We start from the raw sequence: 18,955 nt of genomic DNA on the forward strand, positions 1-18,955 counted from the left end.
TCCGCAGCAACACCCTAACAAGTTTTTTAGACTTTTTCTGACTATCCCGTATATCAAGAAAAGCAGTGGACCCAAAACAGAACCATATGGCGTCCACTATTTTACATTCAGAACACCTCCTTCATTATTGATACTGGGGACAACTTTCTGCTTCCCACTTTTATGAAGTGTCAATAGGAATGAAAATATTTTATGATAAATGTTGTTGTTGTTGTTGTTGTGATCTTCAGTCCTGAGACTGGTTTGATGCAGCTTTCCATGCTACTCTATCCTGTGCAAGCTTTTTCATCTCCCAGTACCTACTGCAACCTACATCATTCTGAATCTGCTTAGTGTATTCATCTCTTGGTCTCCCTCTACGATTTTTACCCTCCACGCTGCCCTCCAATACTAAATTGGTGATCCCTTGATGCCTCAGAACATGTCCTACCAACCGATCCCTTCTTCTGGTCAAGTTGTGCCACAAACTTCTCTTCTCCCCAATCCTATTCAATACTTCCTCATTAGTTATGTGATCTACCCATCTAATCTTCAGCATTCTTCTGTAGCACCACATTTCGAAAGCTTCTATTCTCTTCTTGTCTGAACTATTTATTGTCCATGTTTCACTTCCATACATGGCTACACTCCATACAAATACTTTCAGAAATGGCTTCCTGACACTTAAATCTATACTCGATGTTAACAAATTTCTCTTCTTCAGAAACACTTTCCTTGCCATTGCCAGTCTACATTTTATATCCTCTCTACTTCGACCATCATCAGTTGTTTTGCTCCCAAAATAGCAAAACTCCTTCACTACTTTAAGTGTCTCATTTCCTAATCTAATTCCCTCAGCATCACCCGACTTAATTAGACCACATTCCATTATCCTTGTTTTGCTTTTGTTGATGTTCATCTTATCTCCTCCTTTCAAGACACTGTCCATTCCATTCAACTGCTCTTCCAAGTCCTTTGCTGTCTCTGACAGAATTACAATGTCATCGGCGAACCTCAAAGTTTTTATTTCTTCTCGTTGAATTTTAATACCTACTCCGAATTTTTCTTTTGTTTCCTTTACTGCTTGTTCAATATACAGATTGAACAACATCGGGGAGAGGCTACAACCTTGTCTTACTCCCTTCCCAACCACTGCTTCCCTTTCATGTCCCTCGACTCTTATAACTGCCATCTGGTTTCTGTACTAATTGTAAATAGCCTTTCGCTCCCTGTATTTTACCCCTGCCACGTTTAGAATTTGAAAGAGAGTATTCCAGTCAACATTGTCAAAAGCTTTCTCTAAGTCTACAAATTCTAGAAACGTAGGTTTGCCTTTCCTTTATCTTTCTTCTAAGATAAGTCGTAAGGTCAGTATTGCCTCATGTGTTCCAGTGTTTCTAGGATGATAAATAGGCGATTGAAAATTGTTGCGTGGAAGGGTGTCGCAGTTGCTAATGGTGGACAAGTGGGGGTGCAGCTTTTCAACCCTGTGTTTGGAGCAACTCAAGCCAAGATTGGAGGAACTTTTGTGCTGAATTGTTACTGTTGACGATACATGAATCATTAATATCTTGGAATCCAAATGACACTAAAAACCATGAGTTGATTCTGGTGGAACTGCATTCAAAAAGATGGAGACAATCCCATTGACTGGAATAGTCATGGCAAAAATTTTTCTGACATACAAGGAGCATCAGACCATTAGAATTCTTAGAAAAAGAAAAACAATCACTGGACAATAATACAGTGAGATGTTGGAGAAGAAACTATGAAAATATGCCTCCATTATGCAATGGATGGTATCAAATCATATCGTGTGTCTGTGGAATTTCCTCTTAATTCTGAAGCTGGATTCATGATTTCTTGCCATGTAGGTCACAGTTCATAATTCGTGGTAATTGATGGAAAGTCATTGGGCAAAAACAAAACTGGTATCTGGTGTTCCCCAAGGAGGTCCTCTGTTGTTTTTGATCATGTTGAGCACCACTGCTGATGATTTATGTTAATGGTCAATAGGAACCACATCAGCATTATTATTATACAATTATTTCATTTGTTGAATATCTTCAGGTTGCTGAGTTGTGCTAAAGTCATGGCAGAAGCTGTCAGGTTGTTGTAGGTAAATTGTAAGTAGCATGTCATGTCTGCACTCTGTAATTCTGCCAGGCAGTCGGCTGAATGCACACAGGAAACACAGTAAACTGTACTGGCCATACCATGTCTGCTCACCAAACATGTGCCAAGTGGTTGGCTGAATGTTTATGATCCATGTTTTTGGATTTGATCTTTAACATTACCTATGAAAACCAGACCAATTCAGCACCCTGAAGATGTTCAGTGAACAAAACCAATCATAACACAAAAAAATGTGTAGCAATACAGCTGAGGTGGTTTTTATTAGTATTTAACATGTGGTGTTCCTAATCTATGTAAGTGATTTAGGAGATAATCTGAGCACCTGTCTTAGATTGTTTGGAGATTATGCTGTCATTTATCACCTCTAAAAGTCATGTGTAGAGCAGACCCAATTACAAAATAGTTTAGACAAGATATTTGTATGGTGCGAAAAGAATGAGGTTATCCACATGAGTGCTAAAATGAATCCATTAAATTTTGGTTACATGACAGTCACACAGATTTAAAGATTATTGATTCAAATAAACACTTACAGATTACATCTACATCTACGTGGATACTCTGCAAATCACATTTAAGTGCCAATTATGAATAATTTATACTGTAATAGTCACATAGATAATGCTGTGGGGAAAGCAAACCAAAGCCTGTGTTTTATTGGCAGAATGGTTACAAGATGCAACAGGTCTGTTTAAGAGTGCCTACACTACGCTTGTCTGTCCATGTCTGTTTGAGTATTGCTGCACAGTATGGGATCCACAGCAGATAAAGTTGAAGGAGAACATTGAAAAAGTTCAGTGAAGGGTAGCTATTTTGTATTATCAAAAAATAAGGGAATGTGTCAGGGATACAAGTCCAGATGGGAATCATTAAAATGATTGTGCTTTCATTGTGGCAATGTCTTTGCACAAAATTTCAATCACCAACTTTCTCCTCCGTATGCAAAAATATTTTGTTAGTGCCCAACTAGACAGGGAGAAATGATCATTGTAATAGAAAAAGAGAAATCAGAGCTCTCACTGAAAGATTTAAGCGTTTGTATTTCCCGCACGCTGTTTGAGAGCCTTACAGTAGAGGAATAGCTTAAAATTGGTTTGATGAACCTTCTAGCAGGCACTAAATATTGAACTGCAGACTAGATATGAACATGTGGATGAGGAATGTAGTGTTTCACCACAGCAACATGTTGACACATCCATTGGAAACTCTCATCGTAAAACTCCACCGAACTGCCTTAATGAGTTGCTGCGGCACTCTCCTTGTCCACTCAACCTGGTCCATGAAATTTTTTGTTCTTCCCAGAGATGAAGAAATGACTTCAAAGTTAAAAAAATAAAGTCCTGATTAAACTGACGAGATCACTATCAGCAAAACAGTGTTTCCTGAACATTGGTAAATGGAACATTGGTAAATGGCTATAACTCTAAATGGGGTATGTTGTGGTCTTCAGTCCAAAGACTATTTTGAAGCTGGACTTCATGCTAGTCTATTCTATGCAAGCCTCTTCTTCTCTCCATAACCAGGTGAACCTACATCTTCTTGAACCAACTTACTGTAGCCAAACCTTGGTCACTTCTGTTCATAACTAAATAGACCTTTCTGTGATGTCTCAGGATGTATCCTATCGAATGATCCCTTCTTCTAGCCGTGTTGTGCCATAACACTCATTTCTCCCAGATGCGATTTAATACCTCTTCAATCATTGTTTGACGGAATATGTGTTAACAAGCATATAATTTCTTTTTGAAGAAAAAAAATGCAGTGCTTATAAAATCAGTCTCGTATTAATGGCATTGATGCAGTTAGAGTAGACCTTGCAGCTAATAAATTTTAGTATGCGTCATCGTGTCATATGTTTTGTAACCACTGAATGTATGCTCTTTAACTTGTGTACTGACTTGCAGCCTTCAGATTTTGCAATGCCTGAAGCGGCCCCTGGAATAATTGTGGAGCCACAACAACCACCTTGCAACAGGGAACAGAATAGTTCTTCTCTGCATACATCCACTGATGGCCTTCAGCTACAAGAAGGTAACAACAATGTGAATACAGCATTCTATCCTCCGAGTAGGAGGAGCGTGTCAACACCGTCGGGGCACTACAGCAGTGGTGCTGAGTTACATCCAAACAAGAATATTGCCTGTGTAAATGTTGAAGGACAGTACTACTCTTAAACAATCTACACATTTTCTCAGTACATGTGGGAAACTTGGGTTGTATTAGGTTGATGTCCTCATTGCTTATAAATTGCACTTAGCACTGGTGCAATAAAATGTTAGCACTGGTGCAATAATATGTGATATGCTGAACTTGATTTGTGAAGTTCTTGCTGTCTGCGAAGAAAATAATATCCAGCTCATTGTCACACACTTATGCTACTTTCTAAGTGCAGTAAATAGTTGCTTGTCGTTGTTGACTTAACATTTTGGTATGTTTTTCACTAACAAAACAACAACTTTCATGTTGATTTATTTTTCCAAGATGTAGATATTAAATTGTATGAACCCAATAAAAAATTTAATTTATAAACACTTTCTGAAATCGGGTATTCTTATTAAACCATGTAAAACCTTGGTTCACGATTTGAAAGTAGTGAACAAAAAGTTGTTGGGTTAATGGCTAGCAGACATATCACCAAAACAGAAAATACCCGCTGATGGAGATGTTTATACAATAAAATAATACAACTTTTCAGTTTCTTTCGTCTTCTAAAAACTTGTGACACTCAAAACGGAAGATGTCTTGTTTTAATTTATAAAAGCAAACAATTTTAGGCATTTGAACTTTGGTGATAACAGCTTTGTGCATAGCTGATATTCTTGACATAGCTTTTGAAGAGAATGTGCTGCTGTAGACAGCTGCCTCTGCTGCAGGATACTGACTTGTAGTGTCATCATGAGGTTGTTTTTATTCTGTTTAACTAGCGTAAAGCGGGGTGACTTTGAACATACTTTTAAATGCCCTTTTAAATAAAGTCATTTTTGGTAATCTCTTTAATCTCCTTGAGCTGCATATTGTACAATTTTATTCCTTGGTAGAAAATACTGTTTTGAGTTTTTATTCTCTTGATGAATGTGAGTACAGCTTATATATTGTTCCATGGTCATGGACAGAGCTGTTTTTTACAGAAATTTTGAAGGTTATTTTGGATGTGCATAATTGAATCGTAAATATAATCACAATGTGCGTTTAAAATCTTCAATGTTTTGAACAAATCTTTATGATGAGCTCAGTTACTACTTTTGGTGGGTCATTCCATGTCAATTCAACCAATTTGAGAAAATGTTCCAGCTGATAGTCTCAGATTTGGCTAAAATTTAGCTCACCAATGCTACCAAGTGTGGAACACTCATGTACAAAATTTTAAGTTCCCCTGCCAATTAGTTCCAGAGTTATGGCTTGTGAAAGAAGGTGGCATGACCCGGAAATTGCAGCCCGCATCTGGCAATCTATCTTCAGATCCAACTTCAGGTCTTAATAACTTTGGAACTATTCCGCACAGTCCAATGAAATTTTTACAACCCAGTAACATCCACTTAGAGAACACACTCTATGAATCAAAACACCAACAACATATTTCTTATGGAAAATAAAAAATTCCAAAATGTGATTAAAAAATGTAATACGTTAAAGGTACATATTGTAGGTGCCCTCTATGCCAAATATAATTCACTCAAAAAGGGTATAAATTTTTTGTGGTAAGCTTAATGTGGCCTTTTAACATGATTTAGCAAGTAATAGTGATGATGCAGACAGCTTGTTTCAGATAAAGCTGCGGCAATTGTTGGGAACCATTAGGCAACAGAAATGTAAACAATGGTAGTTTTCAGGGACAGAAGGAGTCATTGTCAGGCAGGGACAACAAAGGAATCAAGCAACAATTACAGGTTGCTCATGTTTTTAAGATTCTATTTCAGTCTGGTCAGTACTGTTGTGGAAAGTCAATATGGAGGCAGAAGAGTGTACTGGTGGTGCTTTTGTTCAAACAAGTTGCAGTATTGGTAGATAACAAGCATCTGAATGTCATAAAACAACATATGGAACAAAATGTGGCATTCGCTTTGTACTGTATGATCTGGATGAATCGGACCAAGATGTTTTGCTATGGAGATCTGGGATACACCCTGTGGGCACAAGAAGTACAGTTCCAGGAACTTTAGTGTTTGTTATCATCATATGAAAGTGTTTCTGGATAAATATTCTTTCTTACAAAGAAGTTGTTTTGATCCATTTTGGATTCATAAGAAGACAGTGAAGTGTAGCCTCAGAGAAATTGATATAAAATCAGTGTTGAAAGTGAATCAGTGCATGGGACTTTACATGAAACCAGTTATGTTACAGGTGTGTTACACTGCTAAAAAATAAAGAATATTCTTATAATTTACATGACAGTGACAAAGAGTAGCAGCCACCTACAACCACAACGGATGAGCAATTAAATACTTCAGTGACTGCTCTTTAGGGATGGATGAGTGTATTGTGTAGGTTGGGTGGACGGCAGAATACCACTGTGTGACGGGTGGGAAGGATAGTGGGCAGGACATTCTCATTTCAGGGCATGACCAAAAGTAGTTGAAATCCAAGTGGAGAATGTAATTCAGTTGCTCCAGTCCTGCGTGGTACTGAGATACGAGGGGAATGCTCCTCTGTGGCTGGACGGTGAGACTTTGTGAGGTGGTGGGAGATTGGAAAGATAAGGCACGGGAGATCTGTTTTTGTTTTTGTACAGCCTCCAACCATCTCACAAAGTCCCACTGTCCGGCCACAGAAGAGCACTTTCCTCATAACTCAGTACCACTCAAGACTGGTGCAACTGACTTACATTCTGCACCTGGGTTTCGTTTCGACTACCTCTCATCATGCCCTGTGATAAATAAAATAAAATAAAAAGATTGTGAGTGACTGTCATGAAGTGAGATGAAATATGTACACTATCACAAATGTAAAAAGTGTTCCATTTTCACATTCAAACAGTTGAACCACTGTCAATTACTTTGTACATACCTCTTACCCGAGCAGAATTACAAGTTTACCTCTTACCCAGGCCGAATTATAAGTTTCCTCAGGATTCAGATGATACTGCAGAGCAAAATTCGCTTGAGGTACGGATGAAATACGTGGGAATAAACACACACACACACAAATAAATAAACAGACAGAAGGCTAGTGAACAATAAATTCTTTTGCTTGTTGCAAATTCTGGTCTGTTAATAAAATTTCCTTCCACATACCACATATCCCCAATCATGAGAAACCACAACAATTCTACACAGAAGGAGAAGTGGGAATGTAAGTAAGAATTATAATTAGTATGCTGAGGTAAAAGCAGGCCCTTAAAGATTGTCACCTATTATTTTAGACAAATGTGCACAGAAAACTATTGTAGAAGAGATGTAAGACAAATCGTGTATGGGTTCTTTTAGTTTCAGACGTGTTTCATCCTTTACTCCCATGAATAACAGGTATTTCAAAGGCTGCTTCATTAGGATTTTGATGAAGAAACAATCTCAGATGTAAACAAAAACTGGTAAGACACTCTGAAGGTTGCAAAGTAAAACAACCAAATATGACATGGGTATGTGTTTTGCATGGGTATGCCTTGCACATGCATATACCTCATAACTTGTGTACTTACCATCCTTTAATGTTTGTCTATGAAGTCTTGAAATAATGTGCAGTAGAACCATTTTAATCAATTACATCATTATAACAAGTAATTTTCAGAAATTAGAGTAGTTATTAGCACATTGCAATGTCCAGTCCCTATATGCACATTAAGAAGAACTGGGCCTTCCCTTTCACTAATGGAACTTTCATGCAACACGGCTAAAACTACACAACTATTCATCTCTCATGATTTGTGTGTTTTTTGGGATGAACAGGTCAAACAAGCAAGGTGTGTGTGTGTGTGTGTGGCGGGGCAGGGGGTTTACATATATGGGATGTAATCTGAAAAACAAAGTCTTAAGCATGTTGAACCGTACTGAAGAAATGCAGACTGAATTCATATTGACTGAAATAAACGTAGAGTCAGGAGTGTTTAACTGGTGTCATCTACAAACTGACAGAAATCAGCTCAGTGACCAGACAATGTAATTCGCCACAGCACAAGTAATGAAAACACCAGATGATTAGAACTAACCATCAATGCTTGTGTGTGTTACATCTGCAACGTCAGTGTAAAAAACCACGTGAATGCTTCATACACGCAGTTAGGACAGTTGTTGCAAGAAGTGTTACACTAAATCATATGCTGTGGATACTTCATCGGCTCCCCAGTATGCGAGCACCCCAGTACTTCACATCAGAGATTAAATACCTGTCATCTCATCATAACTACAACACAAGCCCCACTTTTCGAATATCCTTGCTGTGCATCCATTCATAAAACAAAAAAAATTCGCAAGTTCCTTTGTTGCTGCTGCTATCTGTCTCTGGGACAAGCGGCCTGCCTCTGCACACAATTCAATCCCCTGCTGCTTTTAAGAAGAAGCTGGAGTACCTATGTCCGCCACCCACGGAGCACTTTCCAAAAAAATTTCACAATTAGCCAGTAAAGCCACTGCTTCTGTCCTCTCTCACTTATGCTTCTTTCTCCTTTCTTTTCTCCACAGGTCACACCACTTTCTTCTTCTGTGTATTCATTAAACTGTGTTATCACATTTGTCTTTTGCACTTTCTTCCATGACTTTCTCTCATGCCCACTGTTGCTAGTGCTTGTAATTAAAACCACTTTGCCGTAATCTACATTTATTGTTGTACTTGTCATGTACAAATGTAAACTGTGTATGTTTTTTTCATCTCTGCTTTTGTAATTTTTGATTTCTAAATGTAGTCTAACACACTTATCACAATAAAGGTATATGTAATGTAACTTAGGATCAGATGTTAGGTATAAGAGAGGGCTTGATGACCCTAATCTCGCCAGGTTAAATAAATCAATAAATAAATAAAGTAAAATAAATAATTGTGACGGCACTGGCAATGACTTCCACTGATTAGCAGACATGGCTGCTGTTGTGAGAAGATGATCGAAGTAAGTAATCTGTATCCAGATTTTTCAGTAATAGATATTTTTATTTGGTTTCAGGCTGAGTGTTTATGTGAAGTCTAAAGATGTCGTGGTTGAGTTGTTGTTGGGAGTCTTCAGTCCAAAGACTGATTTCATGGAGCTCGCCAAGTTAGTCCATTTCCTGCAAGCCTCAGCTTCCCTGCATCACTGTTATGTTCAAGCTTTGGTCTCTCTCCATAATGTTTGCTCTCACCCCTCCTCTCCCCATTTTCCTCCACTGATAAATTAACTATTCCTTGATGGCTCAGGATGTGGCCATTCAACCTATTCCAACTTGTGATATAGGTGTGCCATGAAGGTACTTACTCCATTATTCATTGGTTATCCAGTCTCTCCAACATTTCTTCAGTGGTATGCTGTAACTCCACATATCAAAACTTTCAATTATTTTCTTGTCTTTAGTGTTTAATGCTAACATGTTCTTTCCATATAAGACTCTAGCATCACTTAACCTAATTTGACAATGTTCTTTTTACAAGTGTTTTACTTTTATTGGAGTTCATCTGATTGAACTCAGTCCTTTGACAGAGTTCAGTATCACTGACATAAAATAAACTTTTGATTTCTTCTTCCTGAAGTTTAATTTATTTTCAAATTTTTTCCACTGTTTCATTTACTGCTTTGCTCAATGTTCTTTTTACAAGTGTTTTACTTTTATTGGAGTTCATCTGATTGAACTCAGTCCTTTGACAGAGTTCAGTATCACTGACATAAAATAAACTTTTGATTTCTTCTTCCTGAAGTTTAATTTATTTTCAAATTTTTTCCACTGTTTCATTTACTGCTTTGCTCAATACACAAACTGAATCACATTGGGTATAGGCTATCTCGCAGTCTTCTCAATAAAAGCCTCTGTTCCATATCCTTTAGCTTCTGTATCTGCAGTCTGGTTTCTTTAGAAGTTGTATATAACTTTTTATTCTTTGTATTATATCCAGGAAAATTAAAGAGTGTATCTCAGTCAATAATGTCAAATGCTTACCCTGAATTTTGATTGAGCCACACAGTGGGAAACAAAATTACAGAGCATATGGAGGTTAGACAGAGTTATACATCAAAAATGTCGAAAAGTCTTGTCTGCATGTATACAGGGATTCTGTGAATTAGCTAAACACCTTGCTATAAAATTCTTATTCCTGCAGCCTGTATTACTTACTATCTAGCAACATAGTGACCTAAACTTTTTCCCCCTTGGATTATAACATTTCTGGAAGTATTCTGGGCCAGCAGTATATGAATAAATTTTGTAGTCTAATCATTAGCTTAGTGGACCTGAGCATAATACGTTAGGGGAGAAATAATATGTGAGTACATGTGAACATAAGATGTGTATTCATAAAATTTGATTGAGATTCATTCAAATAAGTTTCATATTTTTCCTCCACGTAATTTCTCATATAATTGAAAAAAATTGTTCACAATAACAACACATCATAAGGCATGGATCTCATGGAGAGCAGTATTTTATATTTGCCGTTTGCAAACCGAGGAGAGAATCTCTGAAATTATTCACATATAGTAGTGATCACTTTGCCACTGTGCTGTTTTGCCTGGTTGATTTGTCACAAATGAGCACATTTAAGAAACATTCTTATGAGAAACAATAATGGCCTTTCAAATACTGCTTCAGCTATGTCCATATTGGCTACTGCCTCACATTCAGTTTTTTCTGGGTACTTCTGGTCGCTGTACCGCATTTATCCAGAAACTGTCTGGTGTAGTCACAATTCCGTACTCACACAAGCCATCAAGTGTGAGCGGCTTTTCACTCTGTGGCTGTTGCAATGTAAAGGACTGCAGCATTCCCCCAAGGAAAAGAAACAAACTGTTGCGAGCATAGGTCTTCCCGAAGCATTCTCGCCGACCTGTATAGAAATAAAAAAAAATGAAAATTATGTAACTTAGTGTACACAATGGAACAGAAAAGCACAGCTACATTTTCTCATACAGAGAAGAAAAGGTAGTACTTTATATGGGCTAAACTCAAAAATGTTTTATTTCCATTTCAGAATTAAGTTTCTACGACTTCTTATATACCATAATGATAGAAACACAGTGGATCAGAATGTATCAGCATGCCTTATGAATCTCTTTCATAGCTGAAATGTACAAAACACACAACAGATTTTCACTCTGCAGTGGACTGTGCACTGATGTGAGACTTCTGGAAGATCAGAACTGTGAACCAGGGTCTTTGCATTTCCCAGGCAAAACTTCTACCAATTGAGGAATCAAGACGTGATTCATGACCTGTCTTCGCAACTTTACTTCCACCAGTATTTCCAAACTACTTCTGTGAAGTTTGGAAAATAGGAACATGCTGGCAAAAATAAAGCTATGAGAAATTGTTGTGAGTCATGCACGAGTAGCTCAGTTGGTAGAAGGTTTTCCCAGGAAGGCAAAGGTTCTGGATTCGAGTCCTGACCTGATGCGTAATCTTAATCTTACAGGAAAGTTAAAAAAGTTCGCACACTACTGCAGAGTGAAAATTCATTTTGGGAACACTCCTCTTGGCTGTGGCTAAGCCATTTCTGCACGCTGTCCTTTCTTCCAGGAGGGGTAGTCATGTAAAGTATGCAGGAGAATTTTGTGAAGTTTGGAAGTTAGGAGAGAGGTACTTAATGGAAACACAGCTGTGAGAGTAGGTCATTGGTCATAGCTGGGTAGCTTAGTTGACAAAAGCACTTTCCCAAAACAGGCAAAAGTTCTGAGTTTGAGTCCCAGTCTGACACACAGATGTAATCTGCCAGGAAGTGTCAATGTTCAAAATGTGTAAAAGAAGCCATTTTTGTTATTTATTTACATTTCATGTATTTACTTATTTTCCATAGATCCAATAATTAATAAATTGCAGTGATATAGTACTTGTAAGATATTTACAATTCATTTGAGAATTTGAACACTTTGGTTTGTACATAAAGTAATTTCACTTGTAAATACAAATAGGTGTTAACAATGAAATTCATATAACACGTTTCACAATGCACTACATTGTTGAGTTAAATATTATTATAAGATTACGGCAAGGAATATAAATAACTGCATTAATTGACTGTTCCGCCAGTTCTTGGTAGAATATTGTATACATTAGGAATGAACACACACGACACATGCGTAATATTCTGCAAATTGTAGAGTATTACACCAGTGCCATGCATGTTTTCATTCATAATGAATAGAAATAAGTTTCAAGAAGTTTTTTTTAACATTTATTCAGATCAATAGTACTTGGCTGATACTGCCTGGAAGAGTGTTACATAACTACGGAGTGGAGCAGTGTTCTCTGTTCTGCACTGAACTGAGACTTTTTGCCACTGTGTGCAATTCATACTTATTTCCTTGTGTTATGGTTGTGATACATATATTGTTCATTGTGTACAAGCCATAATTCTTGGCAACAAAAGACATAAGAGAAAGAATGTACTGAGATGTTACAATAGTGATGCCCAGCTGTTTGAATATGTTTCTGAAAGAACTCCTTATACAGGTCCCATACACGATTACGATCACTCACTTTTGTATACTTAATAAATTTTATTGTACGTTATTGACTGCAGCAGGAATGTTGCTGAACTCAGTCTTTTACAGAAGTCAAGTGTGTGTACAGACAAAATTAGCTTATTAGCTGTCTGTAGCCCCAGGAACTTGGAAGACTGTACTGTCATTAATTCTGTTTCAGCAAGTGATTTTCTTAGTTCTTCCTCCATGTTTTGTGTTGTGTGAAATTCTAGAAACTGTACAGCTTGTGTCATCATTAAATGTCAGATGGTTTGCAGTGACCTCTGCAAATATTGTGTTCACCGTGCTCTATATGCTGCTGTTCTATGATTTCTCAATCAATATACACTCCTGGAAATGGAGAAAAGAACACATTGACACCGGTGTGTCAGACCCACCATACTTGCTCCGGACACTGCGAGAGGGCTGTACAAGCAATGATCACACGCACGGCACAGCGGACACACCAGGAACCGCGGTGTTGGCTGTCGAATGGCGCTAGCTGCGCAGCATTTGTGCACCGCCGCCGTCAGTGTCAGCCAGTTTGCCGTGGAATACGGAGCTCCATCGCAGTCTTTAACACTGGTAGCATGCCGCGACAGCGTGGACGTGAACCGTATGTGCAGTTGACGGACTTTGAGCGAGGGCGTATAGTGGGCATGCGGGAGGCCGGGTGGACGTACCGCCGAATTGCTCAACACGTGGGCGTGAGGTCTCCACAGTACATCGATGTTGTCGCCAGTGGTCGGCGGAAGGTGCACGTGCCCGTCGACCTGGGACCGGACCGCAGCGACGCACGGATGCACGCCAAGATCGTAGGATCCTACGCAGTGCCGTAGGGGACCGCACCGCCACTTCCCAGCAAATTAGGGACACTGTTGCTCCTGGGGTATCGGCGAGGACCATTCGCAACCGTCTCCATGAAGCTGGGCTACGGTCCCGCACACCGTTAGGCCGTCTTCCGCTCACGCCCCAACATCGTGCAGCCCGCCTCCAGTGGTGTCGCGACAGGCGTGAATGGAGGGACGAATGGAGACGTGTCGTCTTCAGCGATGAGAGTCGCTTCTGCCTTGGTGCCAGTGATGGTCGTATGCGTGTTTGGTGCCGTGCAGGTGAGCGCCACAATCAGGACTGCATACGACCGAGGCACACAGGGCCAACACCCGGCATCATGGTGTGGGGAGCGATCTCCTACACTGGCCGTACACCACTGGTGATCGTCGAGGGGACACTGAATAGTGCACGGTACATCCAAACCGTCATCGAACCCATTGTTCTACCATTCCTAGACCGGCAAGGGAACTTGCTGTTCCAACAGGACAATGCACGTCCGCATGTATCCCGTGCCACCCAACGTGCTCTAGAAGGTGTAAGTCAACTATCCTGGCCAGCAAGATCTCCGGATCTGTCCCCCATTGAGCATGTTTGGGACTGGATGAAGCGTCGTCTCACGCAGTCTGCACGTCCAGCACGAACGCTGGTCCAACTGAGGCGCCAGGTGGAAATGGCATGGCAAGCCATTCCACAGGACTACATCCAGCATCTCTACAATCGTCTCCATGGGAGAATAGCAGCCTGCATTGCTGCGAAAGGTGGATATACACTGTACTAGTGCCGACATTGTGCATGCTCTGTTGCCTGTGTCTATGTGCCTGTGGTTCTGTCAGTGTGATCATGTGATGTATCTGACCCCAGGAATGTGTCAATAAAGTTTCCCCTTCCTGGGACAATGAATTCACGGTGTTCTTATTTCAATTTCCAGGAGTGTATTTGTCTTCTCCAAAAAGAGCAAAGCGTGTTTTTAGGTCCATGCACACTGGCCGGCCTTTTACAAACATTAGGAATAGCATAGGAGCCTACACTCCCTTCTTCTTTTGCTGTCTCCTCCTCCCAGTACACTGATCCATATCACTGTGGGCGCACACAACACTCCCTGCCTGCAACTGGAATGATCTCATACGTGCCACGTTCCTACCTGCCACCTCTCCCACCCTGTCGTCAGACACCCTCCTCCAACACTTTCTCCCCTCCACGTTTCCATCCTCCTCTCGTGCACTCCACCCTACACGGTCCCACACCCTAGTCGAGCTGCAGTGCTGGAACAACATAGTCCGCTAGGGAAGTGTAACAGTACACGTTTCTACATGTGTATGTGTACTCTATGGCTCAGAAAAAGGACTCATCCAAAAGCTAGCAAAGTTCTCAATGTGGTTGATGTGCCTTTTGATGACTCGGCCCCTCTACTTATAAAATTTCCATTTTTGCAATTCATTTGGTAAGTTTGTGATTGTACCGTGCCCCAAAAATTAAATTTGACAAGAACCACGCAAAACGTATTGCATCTCAAACAACTCATTTGTATCCACTGAATGTTATCAGACACACTATTTTGATGTCAGTAAGATATACAAATTTCATTAATAGGTTTATGTTATTAATATGAATATTGCTGTAACTGCGACCGGGACGGTCGCGGGGGAGAAATGACGGAAAGCGCGGCGGGGCCTGTGGAGAGGCCCGCGAACAACAACACAACGGGGGAGGATGGACACGACCAACGAAGGACAGAACGAACAACAAGATCGAACAGCAGAGTCGCAAGGAAACCTATCAAACACGTCCACTCATACACAGAACAAGTAAGTAAGCTGTCTAACGCGAGGCGATGTGTCAACAGACGTACGCGAGATTAGTCTGGCCGGCTGAGCGAGAGGCAGGTGCTTATGTACGCTATCGGGGGCGCCGCTATTGGCCGCTGGAACCACGTGTTCCACTGTGGCGCCCTCACACTAAAAGCGGGCCAGAAGATGCGCTCCGCCACAGCTTATGGCACGGTGGTGCAGAGACCTCTGTGGGTCTTCGATGTCCATGACGTCTGGCACGGATTCAAATTCCGCGGCGCGTGGTACCAGAAATATGAATGTCACAATTTTGATTCAATGACCCAAAATTACTTGCGATTAAATTCAGGTTATTCTATGACTTATACTGGTGTGCCAAACTTATGGATGAAAGTAACCTTTGCATGATGTATGCCAAGTAACATAGGTTGATGAAACTTGGACCATACATAGAAAGAACTGCTGCAGCATAGTACAGAAAGTAACTGAAAAAAAAAAACAATAATGTGAACAGAAATGACAGTTTTAGTCAAAGCTAATACTTACACTGAAGTCACTGCAATTTATGATAGTCCTCTGGACATTACAGCAGAAGGGACATGGTTCTCAGTAGAGTGTGTGATCATTACAGATGGCTGTGCGTGCTCTGCAATGCGTTCTCTTGCTGGCCACGAGGTTGGTAAGCAGTTATTGTGGTAGGACATTTTAGTCCTCCACCAGTGCGGCTCAAAACTGTTGGGTGGTCATTGGTGCATGTGGACATAATTCAAAACATCCCCCCAATGCTTCCTATATGTGCCCGATGCGATTTAAATTGGTGGAACAGGTAGGCCAGTCCATTCGCTGAATATCCTCTCGTTCTGAGGGCTCCTCCGCCTGTGCTGTTTGATGCGGTTGTGCATTGTCGTCCATAAAAATGAAATCAGCACATGAGGAAGGAACGCAGTGTCACAAATATGTCGATCAGTGACTGCACCGTGTTAAAAGATTTGGAGGTCAGTATGGCTATGCAACATCATGCCTGCCCACAATGTAGCACCTGGACCACCAAAACATACATGTTTCTGGGCATATTAAATGTGTTCGCTTCTCATCGTATTTGTGCAAACGGTGCTGCCAATATGCAATTGTCAGTGGAACAAAAGATACTGGTCGTCAAACAAAGAGACCATTGCATGCAGTCACCGTGGCACTGTGGAGCACGATGTTGCGTTCCTTTCAGTCCTGTTAAATGTTGTTGCAATTGAACGTGCTGTTTTTCATGGAATCCTCTTGCCTGTTGTGCAATATTGTGGTCATCTACTGCTCTTTCAGGCAGCAGTGCTTGTGGTTCGGAATGCTCCCCACGCACATGAAACAATGTTGTGAGCATACCAAACTCCTTGGCTACAATCATCACATTTCGTCCTCCTTCCAGTTTCCTATTCTTCCCCATTTGATGATGTCCACATCATGTCTCTGGCCCACGTTGTAATGAAGAATACCACCACAACGCACTGAAATTGCTCACTGGTTGACAGACACTGTCTTTTCCCATTGCTTCAACTACCTCATGTTGTGGGGCCAGCCCCATTTGGTGCTGTAGTCCCTATGACCTCATGCCATGTTATGTCCAGCTGTATGCACCTGACTGGAAAATCGCTGGCAACATGCTCCTGCACTTTCTTCCATTTCCACTAAGTTGTTGGTGTATTATGTTACTTTACCTATCTCGGATTGTAAGTTTTGTAGAGCAGTGTATTTAACAGATTTTTTTTTCATGTAACAGTAATGTGGTTTTTTGAATGACAATTAAATATCTGTAATAGAAAAACCTCAAAGAGTTGAGAAAATACGGTTGAATAGGAACAGAAACAATCAGAAAAAATTTCACATTAATATTCCATAAAGTGGAGAAACAGCAGTTAACGTAAAGAAAAGGCACTGTATTTTCCATTGCCTTCAGCAATGCTGACTTTATAATTTGGTCTAATCACAGACAATTATTGCTAGAAATGTTGCAGAATTTTGTAAAAAATACTAAGTCTATACCTCAGATTTCAGGAGAATGTAAGTGTCCCATTTTCCCTCCCTCCTTACACACAGTTATGCTTGTTACCTTTACTCCTTGGATTATAATCATGTTTTGTGATGTTTTTATTTGATTTGTGTGTTGTTGCATATGGATATGAGACAAGTCACTGTTACAATTAATTTAAATATCAGAATTAACTCATACTAAAAGAAAGAACAATTGCATCTGCAGAATGAAATAAATCAGTTAAAAACTTTTGTTAGTTTAAGAAAACATTTAACCTGGTTTCCTTAGACTCATAGTAAGGTAATTAACAATTACGTCTGTAAAGTAAACTAAATCGACTATACACCTATTGTATTTAAAACATATTTTGCAACAATAAATCCATGAAGAAATTACACATAACACCATAAACCCTAGCACCACAGGGGGGGGGGGGCAAAAATTGTCTGCAGCATTTGTTTTATTTGTGTAATATATCTATTTGTTGGAGTGAAGAAGCAAGAATTTTGGTATTTGCAGAAAAAATATATAGAGTGTGTGCTGTCATGGTTTTATAATTTTTGTGAATTATTTAACAATTTTTCTCATTAAAATATTTCTCAGTATGGCAGAATGAAATGCAATTCTGACTGTTGGTACCACTGTATTGTGTTGCCATTGTTGTTTTGAAATAAATCGCCTTTGTTGTTTGAGCAGCTGTACAGTACTCGCAGTTCTAATAAAATGTCCTGTCAGTATCAGATGTTTCTCACAGATGAGGAGGTGTCGGCCATAAAAAATGAAGCAAGTGAAGGTGGTGCAAGTGATATAGAAGAAGATGATACAGTTGTGACATATGATAGTGGCACAACAATTGAAAATGAGTTAAGTTCACTGAGTTCATCCGCTGATGAACAGCATGCAGCTGCTTCCAGCATCATTGTTACAGCAAAAAGTGGTAGGGAATATATTACTGCTCCTCCAAGGCAAGTATTCAGTTCAGTACAAAATATACTGCATTTTCGTGAAGGTTTTGACTCATGAAGGTTTGACCTCTAGTGTGTCAGAATCTTTCAAAAAGTTCATAACTCCCAAAATAATGAAGATTATCGTGGACTATACAAACCAAGAAGCTCGTAATTAGAACTTAAAAGCATAGAAGAAATGTATGCCTTCATTGGTATTTTGATACTCATGGTAACAGATAATGACACTAGACTTCCTCTTGAGGGCTTATGGGGGAAAGTACTGGGAAAGAATATCTACATAGCTACAATGAGTCATATTTGATGTGGAGAACTTCTGCCCCTGATTAGATTTGATGATAAAGAAACAAGAACCGAAAGATGAGAGCAGGATAAGTTTTGCCCCCTTCAACAAAATTGATGAAATGTTTGTGAAATAAAACATACCAAGTGCAGATCTAATGATCGATGAAATGCTCTCCCTGTTTCAAGGAAGATGTCCCTTTAAGGTCTTTATGAAAGACAAGCCTGGGAATTATGTCATATTGATTAGTATGTTATCAGATGCACACACCCGGTATGCTCTAAATATGGAGATCTATGCAGCGAAGGATAAACAACCTGCTGAGGAACGAAGTGCAAAGGCAGTTGTTAGACGCCTAGTGAATCTGCTGGCAGGAAGTGG

The 18,955-nt window shown here is 39.9% G+C and overlaps 1 protein-coding gene across 1 annotated transcript in view; it reads right to left on the minus strand.

Moving 5' to 3' along the window:
* Window positions 1-4,368: 4,368 nt before the first annotated feature.
* LOC126427964 (probable cytochrome P450 304a1) overlaps window positions 4,369-18,955 on the minus strand; it is a 58,423-nt gene continuing 43,836 nt past the window's right edge. Inside the window, exons 6-7 of the mRNA XM_050089851.1 lie at window positions 10,927-11,052; window positions 4,369-4,448 (exon numbers count right to left, since the gene is read on the minus strand). Of these exons, the coding sequence (XP_049945808.1) occupies window positions 4,369-4,448; window positions 10,927-11,052 (206 nt within the window). The remainder of the gene's footprint in view (window positions 4,449-10,926; window positions 11,053-18,955) is intronic.

This window comes from Schistocerca serialis, chromosome 12 (genome assembly GCF_023864345.2).
Source record: "Schistocerca serialis cubense isolate TAMUIC-IGC-003099 chromosome 12, iqSchSeri2.2, whole genome shotgun sequence".
NCBI classification, from domain to species: domain Eukaryota; kingdom Metazoa; phylum Arthropoda; class Insecta; order Orthoptera; family Acrididae; genus Schistocerca; species Schistocerca serialis.